The sequence below is a fragment of the Schistocerca serialis genome, chromosome 10, assembly GCF_023864345.2.
Source record: "Schistocerca serialis cubense isolate TAMUIC-IGC-003099 chromosome 10, iqSchSeri2.2, whole genome shotgun sequence".
Classification (NCBI taxonomy): Eukaryota; Metazoa; Arthropoda; class Insecta; order Orthoptera; family Acrididae; genus Schistocerca; species Schistocerca serialis.
The window spans coordinates 212224447-212249418 of record NC_064647.1 but is presented as its reverse complement, the minus strand read 5'-3'; the positions used below and the strand labels follow the sequence as shown (position 1 = coordinate 212249418).

Sequence of the window (24972 nt, the reverse complement as noted above, 5' to 3'; positions counted from 1 at the left end):
GACTGTCTTTACGGACTGTGAGAAAATTTTAGCTTTTGACCAACAATGTATCAATAAGTGTGTGCATTTGATATCTTTGTTATTGTAATTATGAAAAATTTTATCAAATCATTATTGGCCACTGCCCAAAACAATTTGTAAAATTTTTTGTGGGGAGCATTGGGGCTATGTAAGTGAGCTGTTTAGGTTTTCTTATTGGTAACGCCACGTAGCGCTCTGTGTGAGAATCACTGGCTGTGCTGTGTGCAGTCTGTGTCTAGTTTGCATTGTTGTCTGCCATTGTAGTGTTGGGCAGCGGCAGCTGGATGTGAACAGCGCGTAGTGTTGCGCAGTTGGAGGTGAGCCGCCAGCAGTGGTGGATGTGGGGAGAGAGATGGCGGAGTTTTGAAATTTGTCATGAACTGCTATATATATTATGACTATTGAGGTAAATACATTGGTTGTTCTCTATCAAAATCTTTCATTTGCTAACTATGCCTATCAGTAGTTAGTGCCTTCAGTACTTTGAATCTTTTATTTATCTGGCAGTAGTGGCGCTCGCTGTATTGCAGTAGCTTGAGTAGCGAAGATTTTTGTGAGGTAAGTGATTTGTGAAAGGTATAGTTTAATGTTAGTCAGGGCCCATTCTTTTGTAGGGATTTTTTCAAAGGGGACGTTTCACACTTACTGATTTTTTCTGTTTTCTCCTTCGTTATTCAATGCCTCCTGAGCTATCCAGGGATTTCTACTAGATCCTCAATTTTTGCTTACTTAATCCACTGCTTCCTTCTCTATCTCATCTCAAGTCCTCCCACCACCCGAGTGCGGGCTTCCTAAAATTTCGTTTACGAACTGACGCAATCGAAGCGAAGCCGCAGTTTCCTTCCTTGAGTCGTTTTTAAACGCTCGAGTCGCACAAATAGAGCAGTCAGTTGGGAAAGAAGAGGGAAACCCTTGAGGCTACGCTGGAATCTACAGGGAGTCCGTCTGCGCTGTCAAGGTGCGTTCCTCGCAGAACTGTTCGACTCGTCTCCGCGAGTCACTGTTTCTAATGTGGCTGTCGGTGGCTCAGTGCAGTCTTCTGCGATGTACTCGACTAATTAGTTTTCTTCGGCGCGCAGAGTGTTATCACGATACGCAGTGACGTTTCCACAGCGGCTAGTGGACGTGTGTAGATGTGTTGCTCGATAATGGTTTCTAAGACATGCTTAGGAATTATAAGATATTGCTGTGCGTGTGTTATTCTGAATTACGGTGCAAAGTTCCTTTGAACTTGCATTCCTAATAAGACAGGTGCTGCAGTATTGTATTTATCCGCCGACACTGGGCAAGCGACTTTCAAGTAGAATGTCTTGCCGGCCGTTGTGGCCGAGCGGTTCTAGGCGCTTCAGTCCCGAACCGCACTGCTGCTACGGTCGTAGGCTCGAATCCTGCCTCGGGCATGGATGTGTGTGATGTCCTTAGGTCATGGATGTGTGTGATGTCCTTAGGTTAGTTAGGTTTAAGTAGTCTAAGTCTAGGGGACTGATGACCTCAGATGTTAAGTCCCATAGTGCTTAGAGCCATTTTTTTTTAAATGTCTCACCTGTCCGGGAATATACATAATAGATGTACGAGTACAGGTTGTAGATGCATGGTTGACACATCTGGAAGTGGATCAGATAACCAAATGGTAAGGTGACCGCTAGTGATATAGCGGGAAATTCGGGTTCGTGTCCCGGCCCGGCACAAATTTTCATTGTCGTCATTCCATTCTACAGCTGATAACTCTTCATATTCGCAATTGCGAATACATTTAACGTGTAGTAATTATTTCGTACTTGGCCGCTAGACCAATAACTGCATGTCCACGGTAGTCTGTAAGGAATCGGAGGCGAGACGCAAACGCACATAAGTGCTGTGCAACATTTCGGCCTTCTGGGCTATTTTGTAATCCGAAAAGCATTTGTTTAAAAAAATCATAATTTCTTACAATTTCTTTATGAAAACTACCCATTTAAATCAAATAATAGACCGCCCACAAGCACAAAAAGGAAATGTTCAGTACGGAGCAAGAGTCATTTCGTGGTCAGTTGTATCTAGTTCAACGGTAACTGCACCTGAATGACAGAATGCAGTAATAGTAGTAATCACACTCGGAAAATGCTGAGAAAATAGAGATTATTGCGCTCTCGTTTAAAGAGCACGCAATTGTTAACAGACAAAAGTTAGTAGAAATTCTTGAGTCCGTAAGAAGATCAGTGCCCGAGGTATACAACAACTCCCAACGTCATACCTTACCGAGAGATCTCGCTGAAATTCGAGATAATTCTAGTTACACTTAATTTAACTAAGCTGGTCGTAGGTTTGTATCCCGTCACTCGATGAACAGATAGGTGACGCAACAGAAGATCGCGAAAGGAAAGCTAAAGCTATAAATTTCGCATTTAAGAAATTATTCACGCAACACAATCGTGCAGACATACAGTCGTCTGACTGTCGCATATAGTCCTCCATGGATGGCAAGGAAGTAGGTAACCCAGGTGTAGAGTAGCAGCTGAAATATTTGGAAACAGTCGCTCGGTCTAGGTCGCTAACTAGATGGAATCAAATGGTTCAAATGGCTCTGAGCACTATGGGACTTAACTTCTGAGGTCATCAGTCCCCTAGAACTACTTAAACCTAACTAACCAAAGGACATCACACACATCCATGCCCGAAGCAGGATTCGAACCTGCGACCGTAGCGGTCGCGCGGGTCCTGACGGTAGCGCCTAGAACCGCTCGGCCACTGCGGCCGGCTAGGTGGAATCCCTCTTCGGCTTTATAGAGAGTATTCTGGAGAATTTGCCCCATTCCTTTTTTTGAGTCATCAGTCTTCTGACTCCCACTACGAATTGCTCTCCTGTGCCAACCCCTTCAGCTCAGAGTAGCACTTGCAACCTATGTCCTCAATTATTTGCTCCATGTATTCCAGTCTCTGTCTCCCTCTACAGTTTTTACCCTCTACAGCTCCCTTCAGTATCATGATAGTCATTCTCTGACATATTGACAGATGTCCTACCATCCTGTCCCTTCTCGCTCTCAGTGTTTCCCACATATTCCTTTCCTCTCCGATTCTGCGCAGGACCTCCTCATTCATTACCTTATCAGCCCACACAGTTTTCAACATTCATCTGTAGCACCACATCTCAAATGCTTCTATTCTTTTCTGTTCCCGTTTTTCCCACAGTCCGTGTTTCACTACCATACAATTATGTGCTCCAAACGTACACTCTCAGAATTTTCTTCCTCAAATTAAAGCCTATGTTCGATACTAGTAGACTTCACTTGGCCAGAAATTCCCTTTTTGCCAGTGCTAATCTGCTTTTGATGTCTTCCTTGCTCCACCCGTCACTGGTTATTTTGGTGCCTAGGTAGCAGAATTCCGTAACTTCATCTACTACGTGACCAATCCTGATGATAAGTTTCTCGCTGTTCTTATTTCTGCTATCTCTACTTTCGTTTTTCTTCGATTTACTCTCAATCCATATTCTGGACTCACTAGATTGTTCAGTCCATTCAGCAGATCATGTAATTCTTCTTCATTTCACTGCGGATAGCAATGTCATCAGCTAATTGTATCATTAATATCTTTCCACCTCGAATTTTAATTCCACTGCTGAGCCCTTCTTTTATTTCCGTCATTCCGTTTTCTATGCATATATTGAACACTAGGGGCGAAAGGTTACATCCCTATCTGACACCCTTTTTAATCTGAGCCCTTTGCTCTTGGTCTTCCACTCTTTTTCTTCCCTCTTAGCATTTGTACATGTTGTATGCTAAACGTCTCTCGTTATACCTTACCCATATTTTCATCAGAATTTCGAACATCTTTCGGCATTTGTCACTGTCGAGCCCGATTTGTAGGTCAACAAATCCTATGAACGTGTCTTGATTTTTCTTTGGTCTTGCTTCCACTATCAACCGCCACGTCAGAATTGCCTCTCTGCTGCCTTTACCTTTCCTAAAGCCAAACTGATCATCTAACACGTCCTCAATTTTCTTTTCCATTCTTCTGTATACTATTCAAGTTGGATGCATCAGCTGTTAAGCTGATTATGCGATAATTCTCGCACTTGTCAGCTCCTGTAGTCTTGTAACTGTGTGGACGATATTTTTCAGAAAGTGAGATGTTATGTCGCCAGACTTAGACATTCTACACACCAACGTGAATAGCCGTTTTGTTGCCACTTCCCCAATGATTTTAGAAATTCTGATGGAATGTTATCTATCTTCTCTGTCTTAAAATGTTCAAATGGGTTGGGTTGGGTTGTTTGCGGGAAGAGACCAAACTGCGAGGTCATCGGTCTCATCGGATTATGGAAGGACGGGGAAGGAAGTCGGCCGTGCCCTTTAATAGGAACCATACCGGCATTTGCTTGGAGTGATTTAGGGAAATCACGGAAAACCTAGATCAGGATGTCCGGACGCGGGATTGAACCGTGCTAACCAAAAATTTTCAAATGGCTCTGAGCACTATGGGACTTAACATCAGAGGTCATCACTCCCCTATAACTTAGAACTACTTAAACCTAACTAACCTAAGGACATAACACACATCCATGCCCGAGGCAGGATTCGAACCTGCGACCGTAGCAGTAGCGCGGTTCCGGACTGAAGCGCCTAGAACCGCTCGGCCACCGCGGCCGGCTATCTTTTCTGCCTTATTTGGTCGTAAGTCTTCTCATACTTTTTAAATTATGATTCTAAAACTGGATCCCCCATGTCTTGTAAATCGACTACTGTTTCTTCTTCTATCATATCAGAGAAATCTTCCCCCTCTTAGACATCTTCACTGCTCTTTCCGCCTACCCGCTCTCTCCTCTGTATTTAACAGTGAAATTCCCGTTGCACTCTTAATGTTGTCACCTTTGCTTTTAATTTCACTTTCCTGTATGCTGAGTCAGTCCTTCCGATAATCATTTCTTTTCCGATTTCTTCACATTTTCAGTGTAGTCATTTCGTCTTAGTTTCCCTGCACTTCCTGTTTATTTCATTCCGCAGGGACTTGTATTTCTGTATTCCTGAATTTCCCTGAACATTTTTGTACTTCTTTCTTTCATCGATCGACTGAAATATTTGTTCTGAAACCGATGGTTTCTCCTCTGTTATCTTCTTTGTATCAATGTTCTTCTTCCCAACATTCGCCATTGCCCTTTTTAGAGATGTCCATTCCCCGTCAACTGGACTGCTTTGTGAGCTATCCCGTATTGCAGCATCTATACTCTTACAGAACTTCAAACGTATCTCCTCATTCCTCAGTACCTTCGTGTCCCATTTCTTTTCGTATTGTTTCTTCCTGTCAAATCTCTTACACTTCAGCCTATTCTTCATCACTACTACATTGTGATCTGAGTCTACGTCTGCTCCTGGATACGCCTTACAATCTAGAATCTGATTCAGAATCTCTGTCTGATCATGATGTAATCTAACTGAAAGCTTCCCGTATCGCCCCCTTTCTTTCAAGTATACTTCCTCGTGTGACTCATGAACCGAGTATTCGCCATAAGTAGCTGAAACTTATTACAGAACTCAGTCTTTCCCTTCTCTCAGTCCCAAGTCCGTTTTTTGCCGCGACATTTTCTTCTATCTTCTCCTACAATAGCCTTCCAATTCCCCATGACTATTACATTTTCATCTCTCTTTATTTACTGCATTTGCCGTTCAATATCCTCTATACTTTCACTACCTCTTCATCTTCACCTTGCCACATCGGCATGTATACCTGAACTATCGTACTAGCTTGCATTTATCGTGAATCTCGTCCTCAGCGAAAAGCCCCAAGCGCCTGGAAAAAAAAAAAAAAACCACGGGCCACTCCTGTATGTACGAGTAAGAAGGGTATAGGAAATGACAAGCATAATCCTTTCCACCGGTTTCCTGCAGAATTCTTGAACACATTTTAATTTCGAATATAATAAATCTTCTAGAGAGAGAAGAGCTTCGGTCCACAAATCATCACGGATGCAGAAAGCATCGCTCGTTCGAAACTCAATTTGCCACTCTCTCACATGATATCGTACAAATAATGGATGGAGGGCAACAGGTAGATTCCTAGATTTCCGGTGAGCAATCGACACAGTGCCCCATTGCAGTCTGCTAACCATGATAGTTTCCCAGTTATGCGAGTGGCTCGAAGACTTCTTAAGAAATAGAACCCAATACGTTGTCCTCGACGGTGAGTGTTCATCAGAGACAAGGGTATCGTCAGGAGTGCCCCAGGGAAGTGTGACAGCACTGCTTTTGTTCTCTGTATGTAAAAATGACCTGGCTGACAGGCTGAGTTGCAGTCCGCGACTGTTTGCTGATGATGCTATGGAGTACTGGACGGTGTCGTCGTTGGGTGACTGTAGGAGGATACAAGATGACTTTAGACAAAATACCTAGTTGGTGTGATGAATGGCAGCTTGCTCTGACAGTAGAAAAATGTAATTTAACGCGTATGAATAGGAAAAGCAAACCCGTAATGTTCGGGTACAACATTAGAAGTGTGCTGTTTGGCACAACCACGTCAGTTACATATCTTGGCGTAAAGCGCAAAGCGCAAAGCGATGAGAAATGGAATGATCACGTCCGGCTGGTGGCACTGGAGGAAAATGCTTTGTTTTAGTTGGGAAATGTAACTCATCCAAAAAGGAGACGGCGTACAGAACGATAGTGCGACCCCTTCTTGAATACTGTTCGAGTGTTTGGCATACCTTCCAGCTCTGTTCAAGTCACACCCATTTTACTTTCTTTCTACGTGATGTCATTATGAAACGACCAGGGCCCACGGGAAATAGGGGCCGCACAACGAATGTCGGCAGTGATGGTTACATCACGGGAAAGCAATCACACCCCGCCGCTTTTCCACCAAATACAATACATTGTGGATGCGCACAGGTCCTTGAATGGGGAGTCGCTGCATTTTTTGGGCTCAACCATCCGTTTATTTTCCTTATGTTAGCATGAAGACGTCGTTTATAGCCAACACTAACGATACGGGATAGGAACGGTTGGTGTTTTTCACGAGTGAATTGATGACGAGCCATCCGAGATGCTTATGTGACCACCTGCTCATTTTTTTGTTTTGTTTTTTGTTTTTGTTTTGGCTTAGAGCACACATCCGAGTTTTGAATCTTCCCCATTCCATGCAAATGTCGCGCGATGGTGGAACGATCACGCCGGCTGGTATGGCCGAGCGGTTCTAGACGCTTCAGTCTGGAACCGCGCATCCGCTACAGTCGCAGGTTCGAATTCTGCCTCGGGAATGGGTGTGTGTGATGTCCTTAGGTTAGTTAAGTTTAAGTAGTTCTAAGTTCTAGGGGACTGATGACCTCAGAAGTCCCATAGTGCTCAGAGCCATCTGAACCATTTTTGGAATGATTACAGTTTATCACATCTACCAGTTGTCGAGTAGACTGACTTGTATCATAGTGGGTTAAGGCGTAGGAAAAGGGAGAGAAGGAAACACAGTAGGTGAATATGGATTGGGGGGAAGAAATGAAAGAGGAAGCCGCCTTGTAGAATTTTGCACAGAGCATAACTTAATCATAGCTAACACTTGGTTCAAGAATCATGAAAGAAGGTTGTATACCTGGAAGAATCCTGGAGATACTAAAAGGTATCAGATAGATTACATAATGGTAAGACAGAGATTTAGGAACCAGGTTTTAAATTGTAAGACATTTCCAGGGGCAGATGTGGATTCTGACCACAATCTATTGGTTATGAGCTGCAGATTGAAACTGAAGAAACTGCAAAAAGGCGGGAATTTAAGGAGATGGGACCCGGATAAACTGAAAGAACCAGAGGTGGTACAGAGTTTCACGGAGAGCATAAGGGAACAATTGACAGGAATGGGGGAAAGAAATACAGTAGAAGAAGAATGGGTAGCTCTGAGGGATGAAGTAGTGAAGGCAGCAGAGGATCAAGTACGTAAAAAGACGAGGGCTAATAGAAATCCTTGGGTAACAGAAGAAATATTGAATTTAATTGATGAAGAGAAAATATAAAAATGCAGTAAATGAAGCAGGCAAAAAGGAATACAAACGTCTCAAAAATGAGATCGACAGGAAGTGCAAAATGGCTAAGCAGGAATGGCTAGAGGACAAATGTAAGGATGTAGAGGCTTGTCTCACTAGGGGTAAGATAGATACTGCCTACAGGAAAATTAAAGAGACCTTTGGAGAGAAGAGAACCACTTGTATGAATATCAAGAGCTCAGATGGCAACCCAGTTCTAAGCAAAGAAGGGAAAGCAGAAAGGTGGAAGGAGTATATAGAGGGTCTATACAGGGGCGATGTTCTTGAGGACAATATTATGGAAATGGAAGAGGATGTAGATGAAGATGAAATGGGAGATAAGATACTGCGTGAAGAGTTTGACAGAGCACTGAAAGACCTGAGTCGAAACAAGGTCCCGGGAGTAGACAACATTCCATTAGAACTACTGATGGCCTTGGGAGAGCCAGTCATGACAAAACTCTACATTCTGGTGAGCAAGATGTATGAGACAGGCGAAATACCCACAGACTTCAAGAAGAATATAATAATTCCATTCCCAAAGAAAGCAGGTGTTGACAGATGTGAAAATTACCGAACTATCAGTTTAATAAGTCACAGCTGCAAAATACTAACGCGAATTCTTTACAGACGAATGGAAAAACTGGTAGAAGCGGATCTCGGGGAAGATCAGTTTGGATTCCGTAGAAATGTTGGAACACGTGAGGCAATACTAACCTTACGACTTATCTTAGAAGAAAGATTAAGAAAAGGCAAACCTACGTTTCTAGCATTTGTAGACTTAGAGAAAGCTTTTGACAACGTTAACTGGAATACTCTCTTTCAAATTCGGAAGGTGGCAGAGGTAAAATACAGAGAGCGAAAGTCTATTTACAATTTGTACAGAAACCAGATGGCAGTTATAAGAGTCGAGGGGCATGAAAGGGAAGCAGTGGTTGGGAAAGGAGTGAGACAGGGTTGTAGCCTATCCCCGATGTTATTCAATCTGTATATTGAGCAAGCAGTAAAGGAAACAAAAGAAAAATTCGGAGTAGGTATTAAAATCCATGGAGAAGAAATAAAAACTTTGAGGTTCGCCGATGACATTGTAATTCTATCAGAAACAGCAAAGGACTTGGAAGATCAGTTGAATGGAATGGACAGTGTCTTGAAAGGAGGATATAAGATGAACATCAACAAAAGCAAAACGAGGATAATGGAATGTAGTCAAATTAAATCGGGTGATGCTGAGGGGATTAGATTGGGAAATGAGACACTTAAAGTAGTAAAGGAGTTTTGCTATTTAGGGAGTAAAATAACTGATGATGGTCGAAGTAGAGAGGATATAAAATGTAGACTGGCAATGGCAAGGAAATCGTTTCTGAAGAAGAGAAATTTGTTAACATCGAGTATAGATTTAAGTGTCAGGAAGTCGTTTCTGAAAGTATTCGTATGGAGTGTAGCCATGTATGGAAGTGAAACATGGACGATAACCAGTTTGGACAAGAGGAGAATAGAAGCTTTCGAAATGTGGTGCTATAGAAGAATGCTGAAGATAAGGTGGGTAGATCACGTAACTAATGAGGATGTATTGAATAGGATTGGGGAGAAGAGAAGTTTGTGGCACAACTTGACTAGAAGAAGGGATCGGTTGGTAGGACATGTTTTGAGGCATCAAGGGATCACAAATTTAGCATTGGAGGGCAGCGTGGAGGGTAAAAATCGTAGAGGGAGACCAAGAGATCAATACACTAAGCAGATTCAGAAGGATGTAGGTTGCAGTAGGTACTGGGAGATGAAGAAGCTTGCACAGGATAGAGTAGCATGGAGAGCTGCATCAAACCAGTCTCAGGACTGAAGACCACAACAACAACAACAAGGCGTTTATCGAACCCGGAAGGTCTTTCCGAACGTGAAGAGGCACTAATGTCTAAACGGTCCTGCTTAAAACAAGGAAACTATTTTCTTGCGGTGCTCTGTCCAATGGCATTATCCTCATACATGACGCAAATGTTTCTGGCTGTCTTCGCTGCAGTCACTCCTCTATTGTACTCAGACAGAAGAATATGTCGGAAATGTTCCGATTTCTCCACTCGGCACTCTCATTCTAACTTCCACAGCTCCACTCACTACCTCCAAATGACAAAATGACAATATGTAAACTCAAATAACACTGAACGAGAAATAAAAAATAACGGTCGACAGATAAATCCATAGCAATACAAATACCAACATGCAAAACAACAGTGTTACGAACTTATGCACCAACCTAATAGAGGAAACAAACTTACTTTTCAGACAGCTGCCATTTTGTATTAGCTGCGATTAGTTTGTTCGAAATATTAAAGAGATGACGACGACTATAAAATTTCGTTAGTGTACAGAACTTAACTGCGCGTGAACAGGCCTTGGAAGGCACAACGGTACCGACCGGCCGCCGTGTCATACTCAGCCCAGAGGCGTCGCTGGATGCGGATATGGAGGGACATGTGGTCAGCACGCCGGTCTCCCGTACGTATGTCAGTTTACGAAACCGAAGCCGCTATTTCTCAATCAAGTAGCTCCTCACATGGGCTGAGTGCACCCCGCTTGCCAAAACCTCTCGGCAGGTCCGGTCGGTCACCCATCTAAGTGCTTGCCTGGCTCGCCAGTGCCGAACCTGCTTGTATAGCGACCTTTAAAAATGCGATCACCCTCATTAGCGTAACATAATGTTTAGAAATGATACGGTGAATTAAATAATTATTTTGCATTATAGTATGGTAACAAGGAGCATAGATGCACAGTATTTAGCTTTGTCAGGATATCGAAATGCGGATCATGAATCACATTAATTTAAAATAAAGGAAAAGTTCCGTGTTCTGATCTTAGACGTGTCAATCGTGACCAACCGACCGCCGTGTCTTCTTCTGCCTATGGTGTCATTGTATGCGGTGTGGAAAGGCACGTGGTCAGCTCTTCCGATAGTCGTCGGATTTCTTGACCATGGAATCGCTAGTAATCGGCCGGGGGCTCCCATAGCAGTCCTCCGACCAAGGAAAAATTCCTCCCAAAACTGGGAAACTGACCTGGTAAATGTATGGGAGTCATCCGCACTGACATTTCAGCTACAGAGGTGGGCATTAAATGGATATACACACATACGAAACGTGCATACAACCCAACAATTTGAAGAGACTTGCTGATAATAACAACAAAAATTCAAATGGATATGTAAATTTTTTAGCTACAGGAAAGCATTTTCTAACTAAATTAATGATGTTTAGCGTCTATTCTTACGAGGGTGAGTCAAATGAAAATCTTACATTTTTTTAAATATTATTTATTGGGCAGAAGTGGTACAAAGTTGTATCACTTTTCAACATAATCTCCCCCACGCTCAATGCAAGTCCTCCAGCGCTTACAAAGAGCATAAATTCCTTTAGAAAAAAATTCTTTTGGTAGTCCGCGCAACCACTCATGCACCGCATGGCGTACCTCTTCATCAGAACGGAACTTCTTTCCTCCCATTGCGTCTTTGAGTGGTCCAAACATTTAGAAATCACTTGGGGCAAAGTCTGGTGAGTATGGTGGATGAGGAAGACACTCAAAATGGAAGTGAACCCACGTTCCGTCCCCAGTAACGATTCTTGCAAGGGAGCCATCACCTTCAAAGCGGCGAAGAAGTTCTTCGCAAGCATCAACACGTCGTTCTCTCAATTCAAGAGTCAGCTGCCGTGGCACCCATCTTGCAGACACTTTGTGAAACTGGAGCACATCATGCACAATGTGGTGTGCTGACCCATGACTAATCTGTAAACATGCTGAAATGTCATTCAGTGTCACTCGGAGCTTTTCCTTCACTATGGCTTCAACTGCTGCAATGTCCTGTGGAGTCACAACTCGTTGTGCCTGACCTGGGCAAGGAGCATCTTTCACTGAAGTCACACCATTTGCTAACTTCCTACTCCATCCGTAAACTTGTTGCTGTGACAAACATGCATCACCGTACTGAACCTTCATTCATTGATGAATTTCAATATGTTTCACGCCTTTGCTACGCAAAAACCGAATAACAGAACGCTGTTTTTCCCTGATGCAAGTCGCAAGTGGGGCGGCCATCTTTATACTGATACTGCGACGGTATGCGTGCATCTGCACTATGCTGCCACTTACAGGCCATTCTGCACGCTGTTTGTAGGACGCTTACCAGCTTACAGCGCGAAATTTCGATTTGTTATTACAAATTTAAGGTTTTCATTTGACTCACCCTCGTACATACGAAAAACTAATGTATAGCTGATAAAATTCGTCTCGTTACGTGACCGCATTGTGTGTAAAATTTTCTGACGTTTCGGCCATTTTCAACAGTGTCCAAAACGTTGAAAAATTTTACACATTGGCAGTGCGGTCAAACACCCAAAAGAATTGTTTTGGCTGTCATAATGCATGTCAGACGCAAGAAAACTAGATTCCTACGGTGCAGAAAGAAACGGACTGCGACATACTTTGAACGCAGAAGAAGGAATGGCAGGCAAAATGTGTCTATCCAAGAAATATCACTGAGGGAAATGGATTTCGGTAGAAATTCAACAAGCTCATTTTGTTATATGTAGATCTACAACTCCATGCTGTTACACACGTTCACAGTCCATTCCATACAAGTCTGAACGGAATCCATTAACTCTAAAATAGTATGACCGCTATTTCAGAATTACGATTGTCTAGGCATGAGTTTTTTGTCAGCCAATGATCCTAACTTTACATCATGAACCACAATACGCTAGGACGTTATTAGAAGTCCTCACGCATCTAATTCAAGATGTGTTCTTATACATTTCTGACATTACACCTTTACGCTTTAATAAAAAATAAGGAAAAACTGCAACATTTTATTTGAAATTGTTGGCACTCATCTAGGCTTGCCTAGATAGTTATATTGTATGTCGTCAATTGTGGGTGGTTCAGTTTATGTATCGACTGATACGAATTAATGAAACCTGGTTCCTAATTTATACCGCTTGCACATTTTTAAAAAAACTGAATGGAATGTGTTCATTTTTCTCAGACTTTCAGTTATTTAAATCAGATACGAAGAACGACATCTTTTAGTTGGGGATGGTATTGTTTGAATAATTTTCTAATTTACTGTTTAGGGTAAAATAAGTAAAATCTCAAGTGGTACAATTTAGTGGTACAATTTACGCAATTCTCCGCCGCTGAGGATATGCAGTGTAATTTGTGCCGCCAATCACGTCACACTAAACAATTTGGCTATTAACTTCAGAATGTGTTCAAGCGTCTGTATGAAATGTGACCATCATACTGTTGTTACAGAGGAATCCACAGCAACTTCCAAGTCAGAAAACCGGTGTTGCAGACATGGTAGTTCTAAAGCAGTGCTGCTGCGGCTGCTCCCTCAGGGCTGGGGCCATCATCATTGCAATCTTCTTTGTGGTGAGTACACGAGAAAAAATACACGTGATACGGCAGTAATTAGAGTACTGCATCCTCACTGTATAAACAAGTTCAGCTGTACTTTCTAGTGATCTATCCTTGCAGTTTCCCCTTATACTCTTTTTTCAAGCCATCAGTCTTTGTTTCACGCTGTTCCATCCTTTCAGGTCTTGTATTAACTACTACACCCAGCATACTATGTAATCTGTTTTGCATAGTCTAGCCTTTATCTGAACACCTACTATGTTTTTCTCTACTGCTACTCCCAGCACCAGGGATGCCATAACAAGTGTCACGCTATTCTGTACCTTTTTCTGCTTAGGACTTTCCATAGACTTAATTCCCCACATATTTTTTTCAGAACGTTCTTGTTTATGTTGAACCTTATCTGCCCATCGGATTTTTAACATAATCCCAAAGTACTTCACCGAGCGAGGAGGCGCAGTGGTTAGCACACTGGACTCGCATTCGGGAGGACGACGGTTCAATCCCGTCTCCAGCCATCCTGATTTAGGTTTTCCGTGATTTCCCTAAATCGCTTCAGGCAAATGCCAGGATGGTCCCTTTGAAAGGGCACGGCCGATTTCCTTCCCAATCCTTCCCTAACCCGAGCATGAGCTCCGTCTCTAATGACCTCGTTGTTGACGGGACGTTAAACACTAACCACCACCACCACCCAAAGTACTTCATTTCAACCACTTGCAGTTTCTTCTCCTATTTTATTAATTATTCTTTCTAGTTTCCCCAGGTATGTGCCGAGTTTCGCTCAATATATAGTTTATTATGTGCGTAGCGTCAATTCTTACTTTGATGCTGTCACGACCCGGCTGCCTCCTGCAGGCATCTAGCTCCGAGTCGAAACACGTCTGCTGTCTCTGCGCATCTCCTCACCACTACTCAAACTTCTACCGCATGCACCTAGCTCTGTTAGCTGTCAAAGATCTTACTACTCGAAGATGTACTACTTGTCCAACCTTGCGGTTGGGAACTATCGACATTTTTCACTGGCTCTATCCTGTTTGAATCTCAACACATACCTTTCAGGGTCATCAGTCTTCTGACTGGTTTGATGCGGCCCGCGACGAATTCCTCTCCTATGCCGGTTCGAATCCTGCCTCGGGCATGGATGTGTGTGATGTCCTTAGGTTAGTTAGGTTTAAGTAGTTCTACGTTCTAGGGGACTTATGACCACAGCAGTTGAGTCCCATAGTGCTCAGAGCCATTTGAACCATTTTGAACCTCTCCTATGCCACCCTCTTCATCTCAGAGTAGCACTTGCAACCGACGTCCTGATTTATTTGCTGGATGTATTCCAATCTCTGCCTTGCTCTACAGTTTTTGCCTTCTACAGCTCCCTCTAGTACCATGGAAGTCATTCCCTCGTGTCTTAACAGGTGTCCTATCATCCTGTCCCTTCTCGTTATCAGCATTTTTCACATATTCCTTTCCTCTCCGATTCTGCGCAGAACCTCCTCATACTTTACCTAATCAGTCCACCTAATTTCCAACATTCGTCTGTAGCACCGAATCTCAAATAGTTCGATTCTCTTCTGTTACGGTTGTCCCACAGTCCATGTTTCACTACCACACAATGCTGTACTCCAGACGTACAATCTCAGAAATTTCTTCCTCTGATCGAGGCCTATATTTGATGCTAGTAGACTTCTTTTGTCCAGGAGTGCTCTTTTTAACATTTCTAGTCTGCTTTTGATGTCCTCCTTGCTCCGTTCAAAAAATGGTTCAAATGGCTCTGAGCACTATGAGACTTGACATCTGAGTCATCAGCCCCGTAGACTTAGAACTTCTTAAACCTAACGAACCTAAGGACATCACACACATCCATGTCCGAGGCAGGGTTCGAACCTGCGACCGTAGCAGCAGCGCGGTTCCGGACTGAAGCGCCTAGAATCCTCGGCCACAACGGCCGGCCCTTGCTCCGTCCGTGTTTGGTTATTTTACTGCCTACGTAGCAGAGTTCCTTAACTTTGTGTACTTCGTGATCATCAGTTCAGGTTCCTCGCTGTTCTCGTTTCTTCTACTTCTCATTACTTTCGTCTTTCTTCGATTTAGTCTCAATCCATATTCTGTACTCATTAGACTGTCCTTTGCATTCAGTAGATCATGTAATTATTCTTCACTTTCAAATAGCAATTTCATCAGCGAATCATATCATTGATATCCTTTCGCCTTGAATTTTAATTCTACTCTTGAACATTTCTTTTATTTCCATCATTGCTTTTTAGATGTACAGACTGAACAGTAGGGGTGACAGACTACATCCCTATCTTATACCCTTTCTAATCCGAGCACTTCGTTCTTGGTCGTCCACTCTTATTGTTAAATCTTGGCTCTTGCACATATTGTATATCACCCGTCCCTCCCTATAGCTTACTCCTATTTTTTTTCAGAATTTGCCTAGACAAATGTATGAATTAAAAAAAATGTTCAAATGTCTGTGAAATCTTATGGGACTTAACTGCTAAGGTCACCAGTCCCTAAGCTTACACACTACTTAACCTAAATTATCCAAAGGACAAACACACACACCCATGCCCGAGGGAGGACTCGAAGCTCCGCCGGGACCAGCCGCACAGTCCATGACTGCAGCGCCTAAGACCGCTCGGCTAATCCCGCGCGGCTGTATGAATTCGGACTTCGCTGCAATGAAAGGTAAAGGCAGTCCAAGGAATGCTGGTTTAAATTCTGTGTAATCCTATTGCAGCCGGCCGGAGTGGCCGAGCGGTTCTAGGCGCTACAGTCTGGAACCGCGTGACCGCTACGGTCGCAGGTTCGAATCCTGCCTCGGGCATGGATGTGTGTCATGTCCTTAGGTTACTTAGGTTTACATAGTTCTAAGTTCTAGGGGACTGATGACCTCAGCAGTTAAGTCCCATAGTGCTCAGAGCCATTTTTTAATCCTATTGCTTGGTTGAAAATGTACATCAACTGGTTACCTACTTCAGTCTATGACGACCATATTGATATCTACGTTATGTTGTCAACAGTCTCATCAGCTGCTAGTTTATGAATCAGGTCTTAACATGCTGAATGTCATATTATGGTTATCATTTCTTGATATGCTGGATGTATTCCTTATTGATCTTAATGGATGTGGACATGTTGGCAGCTTCTAAAATTTTGTGACGTGCCTGGACTCTGGCCTAAAGTGTGTTTCAGAGTGGCAGGCTCATCCCTTTTATTCCGGGGATGAACCAGTTGCTTGTGTGTGTGTATGTATGAGTGTGTGTGTGTGTGTGTGTGTGTTTGTGTGTGTTTGCACTTAAGTCTCTAGGTGGTTCTTCACGTTTTTATTTCCAGTCTCCATTTTATTAATTTTGCCCCTTTATCCAGACTCGTCTTATTGAAATGTAATATGGGCAGCTAAGGACCTTGCTGTTGGCACCCACACCACCACGTTATCCTCATCGTCATTATCATCATCATCGTCATCATCATCATTCAGTTCTCATTATTTGCTGAGTATGATGATTTTTCATACAGCTGGAAACTAATCTGTTGGCCACGAGTTTGTCTTGTCCTTCATTTGTTTTACTGAACAGTCCCAAAGGCCAAGTGCTGAATCTACAAGGTGAGTGTGCACCCATTTATAGTATCAGAAAGCATCCTAACTTTTCTGCATCAGACCTTCAAGACACTGAACAACAAGCCAGGCTGTTAGTTTGAGTGAAATATACTCTACTGTTTGTAAAAAGTGAAGCACTCAGAAGAAATGGTCTGCAACACGCCACGATGAGAGGACGTGTACAACAGCGGAACCGCAGCAAGTGATTTAAATGATACAGCGGTGGCGTGCACGGAGGTTCAACAGCGCCTTCTTTTGTGTCGACCGGACAGGTCAGTGTTAGGCAACGTTCAGTCAGCGCGGAGCCGTCGTACGAAGTGGAAACGTGTAACCATGTGCCACAATGCTTCGCCGACATCACAGGGTGGACTATCGACATGTGAGTGCATTCGGATGAGGCAGACTGATTGGTCTGCGGGAGGCGGGTTTGTCGTTCTGTGACAATGCGGCTCCTACAAGGCACGCTGGTTCCACACACCGCTTCGTGGCTAGCCGAGTATACAGGGTGGTCCATTGATCGTGACGGGGCCAAATATCTCACAAAATAAGCATCAAACGAAAAAACTACAAAGAACGAAACTCGTCTAGCTTGAAGGGGGAAACCAGATGGTGCTGTGGTTGGCCCGCTAGATGTCGCTGCCATAGGTCAAACGGATATCAACTGCGTTTATTTTTAAATAGGAACCACCATTTTTTATTACATATTCGTGTAATACGTAAAGAAATATGAATGTTTTAGTTGGACCACTTTTTCCGTTTTGTGATAGATGGCACTATAATAGTCACAAACGTGTAAGTACGTGGTATCAAGTAACATTCCGCCAGTGCGGACGGTATTTTCTACGTTATACATTACTCGTGTTAAAATGAACCGTTTATCAATTGCAGAAAAGGTCGATATCGTGTTCATGTATGGCCGTTGTGCTCAAAATGCCTAACGGGTGTGTGTATGTATGCTGCTCGGTATCTTGGACTACATCATCCAAGTGTCCGGGCCGTTCGCCGGATAGTTACGTTATTTAAGGAAACAGGAAGTGTTCAGCCACATGTGAAACGTCAACCACGACCTGCAATAACGGTTACCAACTGTTCGTCTAAAATTGTAAGCCGTATGTTTGTGACTATTACAGCGCCATCTATCACAAAGCGAAAAAAGTGGTCCAACTAAAACATTCATACTTATTTACGTACTATACGAATATGTAATAAAAAGTGGGGGTTCCTATTTTAAAAAACGCAGTTGATATCCGTTTGACCTATGGCAGCGGCACCTAACTCGCCAACCATAACGCCCTCTGGTTTCCCCCTTCAAGCTAGCCAAGTTTCGTTTTTGGTAGTTTTTTCGTTTGACGCTTATTTCGTGAGATATTTGGCCCGGTCACGATCAATGGACCACACTGTATATGTAGATGTAGAACAGTGAGGCGTATGTGGAACCACTGGAGAGAAGCGGGCCATACGCAGTGCCGACAGGTTACTGAAGTACACAAAGTGACAACAGCTTGGTCGGTTGTAACAGTCAGAACGGCTTCATCCAGAGTTGGCGCGACGATGGAGCTCTACAAAGGGTGTGGACATGTCTGCGTAGACTGTTCAAAGCTATCTGCTGCAGGCTGGACTAAGTGCCACGGATACCGCTGCATCGGCATCCACTGACCAGAACCCATCAACGCCGCAGACTGTACTGGCCACGCGAACGCCTACACTGGCCTGCTGAGTGGAAACAAGTTAATGTTTCCAGACGAGTCCCCGTCCAGCTCATCCTACAGTGATGGCCGCTTAAGCATTTGGCGCCGCCAGGGTGAACCCAATTGGACAGACTGTATTGTTGAGCGCCATAGTGGGCAAACGCCAAGTGTGGTGGTTTGGGGAGCCATTGGGGGCAATCTGTACAGATACCGCCACATGAGGGAGTTGTACAGGTCGAGGTGATGCCCTTCCTGCAGATCGTTCCAAAGGCCATACTTCAGCAGGACAACACCAGGCCACATGTGCCGATCAATGTGCAAACCTTCTTCGATGGATGACCACAGCTTCCCTGGCCTGCCCATTCGCCTGACATACCGCCCATCGAGCATGTCTGGGATATGGTCGGTCAGTTGCTGTTCGTTCAGGTCTTCCTGCAGCCGCAGTTGATGCTTTTCGACATACTTACACACCACGTGGCAGAGTATTTCCCAGCAACTCACTCAGGTATCCTTTGATTCCACGCCACGACGTCTAGTGGCTGTGATTGCAGCTCTCCGTACTGAATTTCCACAGTCACAGTGCATGTACTGGCCTGCGGTCCATAATCATTTCTGTAGTGCCTCGTCCTTAATACGTAGAATAAATTTCATTGTGACCACAACTCTCGATCTTGGCGTTCCACTTCTTCCAAATAGTAGTGTATCATTACAGTCTATCAACCATAACCTGCAACTAATTGATCGCAAATCTATCGCGTGTTTCATTGCAGGTTTGGAGCCTTGTGGACATAGGAACGTCAGCGAACAGTCTGAACACCTATCACTACATCGATGATGATCTAAGTGCAGCCATCGACAAATTTAATAGGCACGTACACAAAGACTTCGAGAAGCCACTCATAGATACAGGTGATACTCTCAACAATCATTTGGCTCTGGAGGGCGAGGACGGCAGATTGAGCAGCACAAGGGATAAAGCACTATCCCAGACTCGAGGTGAGCAACCCGGGATTTCCATTTTGCGCAATTTAATATCTGTGGACATTCTTGATTCATGCATGAACACAAGTAGCAGTGTATATTCCGTGAACACAATTTCAGTTTCAGACACTTCTCACAATACTTTTTTCATTAGTGCATCGCACCTAATCCCAGGTCTGATGAACTGCACGATAAGATTTTCCACATCAAAACTGATAAAAACGATTTATAATATATTTATACACGAAAGGCATGGCTACAGACCCTGTTCCATTCCACATTTTAATGGAATGCTGTATTCCATACAGTCCAATTAAATGAATGAGATTAAATTTTTCCCAGAGTAACAATAAAAAACCATTATGACATTCAGTGTGCTACATTTCATCCGTATACGTAAGTACATTGGTGTAATTAATTTGTCTACATAATGTGAAGCCATTCTTTGGACTTCTGAAGTTATCTGTGATGAAATACAGGGACAACAACTCGCACAGAAGCCAGACATCAATTAGAGTTGAAAGACATGAACGAAGGAATATGCTGAGAGGGGAGTGCAGTCTATCCCCTAATTTAGTAAAGAAACATAAAAAATGAACTACACGACAATTAATTATATTGCTTTATCTAACATAAAACATGTCCTATAGCCCAAGGATTGGTGTGATGCAGTTCTCCATGCTATTCTATCTCGCGCATGCCTGTTCCCCTACAGCTACTCCAACTACATGAATTTGAACTTACTTTCTATAGTCAACCCTTGGTCTTCCTCTTCTGTTTTTACCCCACCACTGGCCTCCATTTCCTCATTAACCACCTCCTGACGTCTCAGGATGTGTCTTATCAACCTGTGTATTCTGCTAGTCAGGTGGCGCCACAAAGCTCGCTTTCACTCTGATTACACTCAATACTTCTTTACTTCTGCTCATCTAATCTGCATCATCACATCTCAGTTTCATACAGTCCAGACAAATACTTCCAAGAGAGTCTTCCTAACACATTTTTTTATTCGGTGTTACTACGAGGAGCGTTGATAAGTAAGGCAACACATTTTTTCTCAGCCAGTTTCGGTTGAAAACATGCAGAATTTGTTGTGGGACATCGTGGAATATTCCTGCCTCAGCCCCTGCAGTTTCATGAAATTTCGATAGGTGGCAGTGCTATACACAATATTCGAAGAGGCGTCTGTAACGGAAGTGCTTTCCAATCAGAGAGCTGTCATTAGGCGTCATTCGGCAGAAAACCAGAGCTTCGCAGTTATTCAGCGCTTGCAGAATGTCAGCGGAGACATGACAATGAACAAAAGCACGGTGAGTCGTTGGGAGAGGGGCTGTCATCGTCGCAATGAGGTCGTGCAAATCCGCCCGGCCTCCCGCTTTCCGCCCAGCTGTACACAGCTGTGACTCCTGGAATGTCGCAACGTGCGGACACTCTCACTCGTGATGACAGACGGGTCACAATCAAAAACCTCGCTGCACAACAGGACGTCTCTGTTGGTAGTGCCGACACACTCGTCCACCAGTTGGAGTATTCAAAGAAGATCATAATGAGCAATGGAGGACCATCTGTGTGTAAGTGCTCGCGCTTTACCACGCCGATTGTGACACTTTTTTCTCGAATATCGTCACAGGCGATAAAACATGGGTTCATCACTCCGAACCGGAAACGAAACTGCAGTCCATGGAATGGTGCAACACCACCTTTCCTCCAAAGAAAATGTTCAAAGCCGTACTCTCAGCTGGTAAAGTAATGGCGTCGGTCTTCTGGCCCTCTGGAGGGGTTATTCTGTTTGATGCCTTCCCTCACAGTACAACATCATCTCTGAAATGTACTGTGTGCTATCCTCAGGAAATCGTAGAAACCACAACAGGGCGTTCGTCGCCACAAACATGTAGATCCTCCCCCCAACATAACGCACAGCCCCACACAAGTCTGCGCGCCCAAAACTTCATTCGACTGTTCTTCCTCATCCACTCTACAGCCCGAATCTCGCACCTCCAGAAAAAATTGGTTCAAATGTCTCTAAGCACTATGGGACCTAACATCTGAGGTCATCAGTCCCCTTGACTTAGAACTACTTAAACCTAACGAACCTAAGGACATCACACAAATCCATGCCCGAGGCAGGATTCGAAACTGCGACCGTAGCAGCCGCGTGGGTCCGGACTGAAGCGCCTAGAACTTCTCGCCCACAGCGGCCGGCGCACCTTCCGATCTCCATGTTTTTAGCCGAATCGAGGATGCATTCCGCGGGAAGCAGTTATGTTGAAAAATAGGGTATTGTAACCAAAGAAATGGGGAATAATTTGGCGTATTGGAATGATGAATAAAACCGACGTGCTTTCAGGGAAAAAATGTGTTGCGTTACTTATTGAACGATCCGCGTATATAAGGGACAACTGAAGTTTCCTTTACGACTCCGATGCGGATATATAAGCACCGACATGCAGGCAAGGGATCAGTGTGGCATTCGTGTCTTTCGGAAGTGCCTGCAGTAAATACAGAACGTGAACTATGGTGGCATTATTACCAAATGAGTCCAAAAAGGACCAACGTACCATTAATCTTTTCTTGGCTGCCAAAAGACGAACACCGGTAGACATTCAACGAAGAATGAAGAATGTGTATGGGGCAGTAGGTCAGTCTGATACCGCCATTGCGGAATGGTGTGCCATCTTGCGTGCTGGTCGCTGTTCTACACAAGACACCTGTCGACCAATTAGCGAGCCATATCCATGACAGACAAGTGGGGGATGCTCGAACACCCACCCTGTAGGCCCGATCTCACCACATGCGATTATCACGCTCTCGACGAAAAGCCATGAAAAGTCGGAGATTCCTGTCCGACTGGGATGTGCAGCAGACAGTCAAAAACTTCTTGTCGCAGAAGGACACTGAGTTTTACCAAACGGGTATCTTCAACTTGGTGCATTGGTGGAACGATTGATTGCCTCAGCGCTCACCGCGATTTTGCGTGATTTCCATACTGACTCTGGACTGCGCGGCCTTCGACTAGAAATTTTTTCAAAGCTCCTTACAAATCCATTTTTCGAGAACACATTTTCTGATTGTCGCTTCTCCATTTTACGTCCTCTTCGTTTCTGCCATCACCAGTATTTGTACTGTCAGAAAAACGTTCTGCATTTCATTTCCCAATCTAACCTATGAGACTCACCTCATTTTATTCGATTACTACATTCCCTTACCCTGTTTTATTTCTGTTGATGTCTATATTGTAATCTGTTTCAAGACACTAGCTATTCCACTCAATTAATCCTCCAAGTCTTCGAAGCCTTTGACAGAATTTCTCCGTGACCTTTACCTGCTTTCTCAAATTTATCCTTCATTTCCACCATTGCTTGCGCTATGTTCGGAAACTTTCCAAAATAATCATTGTTAGCTTTCCTCTCCACGCTTCCTGCCTATCCACCCATTTCCTTTCTCCTGCCAGACATAAGAACAATTCTACAGGTTAATTATAAATAATAACTGTCACAATGGAGAAATAATTTATAATCATGGAACTAACGCAGCAAGCACGAGTAAGTTACATGCAGAAACCGTAATGAGCCCAGGTGTTTAAGCCAGCTTACGTAATGTATTCAATTGAATTACCAACCCGGCTGGTTATTATACACTATACACCGAGAATCTTCACCGTTTTAGTAGAATGCGTGTACGCTGAATATATTTATTTTCATTGTGGTTTATTCATTTCCTTTTGTGTTAATATTTTAGTTATGAGAAATACAACTGATATTTATTTCCATTTCTGCTTCAGTTACTAAGGCGGAGTTGATTTTAGGCGTCTTCTTCTCTGTTATCCAGTTTATCTGTGGCCTACTTCTCATCTACGGAGCAATTCAGGTAAATTGTCTTACTACAGAAATACACTATGCTTATCAGAAACTGAACAACACTTTTTTTTTGACACTTTCTGTTCCATTCTTGCTGTTTTGATTAAATGGTTGAAAAACTAATAAATATTATAATTCTGTCAGACAACTGAAGGTTTTATTTAAAATTCAGAAAGTTATCTTTTTATTTAATTGTTTGTATTATCAGTTGTGTATGAGTGGTTCGACACCGTTTTATTTGGTTTATGCCCAGCTAATTGTTCAGTGTTGTTGTGAGTTCAGAATATTTTTTGAAGAGCTCCAAAATTCCAAGGAATTGATAGGCGTCGCTGCTCTGTATCCGAAGATGTAGTTGAGCGGCTGTAACTCTTCTAAATAACATTCGATGGAAAATCCACGATGGAATGTAACAATATCGTGAAAAGGTATAGCGTAAACGTTGAGTCGCAGATAGGCACAACAAAAAGACTCTCACAAATAAGCTTTCGGTCAGTAAGGCCTTCGCCAAAATTAGACGACAAACACACACATACGCACTTACGCAAACGCAACTCACATACTCATGACTGTAGTTCCCGGAGACTACAGTCACGAGTGTGTGAGGTGAGTATGTGTGAGTTTGTCGTCCAGTTTTGACGAAGGCCTTACTGGCCGAAAGCTATATTTGTGAGAGTATTTTTGTTGTGCCTATCTGCGACTCAGTGTTTCCGCTATACCGTGAGTAGCAACTTCCTTTTTCACAATACTGCTAATTAACATTCGGTTACCGAGCGGGATAGCGCAGTGGTTAGCATACCAGATTTGCGTTCAGAGGGACGACGGTTCAAACCAGGGTCCGGTCATTCTGATTTAGGTTTTCCGTGATTTCCCTGAATCGTTTAAGGCAAATACCAGGATGGTTCCTTCGAATGCGCTCGGCCGTTTTCCTTGTCCATCCTTCCCTCTCACGAGCTTGTGATCCGTCTCTAATGCCCTTGTTGTCGACGGGACGTTACACGTTAATCTCCTCCTCCTCCAACATTCGGTACCCCGAAAACTTAATTTTGGTTTACTTCCACACATCGAATCCTCGAAGCCTGTACGAGTGCAATTATAATACACAATTGACTCATGGATGTCCTTGCCAGATTGATACATTTTCACAGAAATCACAGCGGGTTAATAATTCTCCCGATGAAATGACTGTGTTAGCAGATTCGTTGGAAAACATACAGAAATCAATGTCCGAAAATCCTATGGCAGTACTCAATACGTAGAAACTCAGATCAGACACTTTTGGATAAATAACAATGTAACATACCTCTGAATTCAGAAATTGTAATCTCTTGAAAGTATATCAGCCCCAAGAAATCGAATTAACATTGATGGGACGCCATTTGTATCGTAGGAATGACTTTAAATTATTACAAATTGTGAAGATGGCTAACAATAGTGTAAGTATTTAAG

At 43.4% G+C, this 24972-nt stretch overlaps 1 protein-coding gene across 1 annotated transcript in view; it reads left to right on the top strand.

Annotated features, from left to right (window-relative positions):
- The first annotated feature begins 913 nt into the window (after positions 1–913).
- LOC126425080 (uncharacterized) overlaps positions 914–24972 on the top strand; it is a 35490-nt gene continuing 11431 nt past the window's right edge. Inside the window, exons 1-4 of the mRNA XM_050087994.1 lie at positions 914–979; positions 13298–13417; positions 19459–19684; positions 23451–23536. Coding sequence (XP_049943951.1) covers positions 13343–13417; positions 19459–19684; positions 23451–23536 — 387 coding nt within the window. The 5' untranslated portion in view covers positions 914–979; positions 13298–13342. The remainder of the gene's footprint in view (positions 980–13297; positions 13418–19458; positions 19685–23450; positions 23537–24972) is intronic.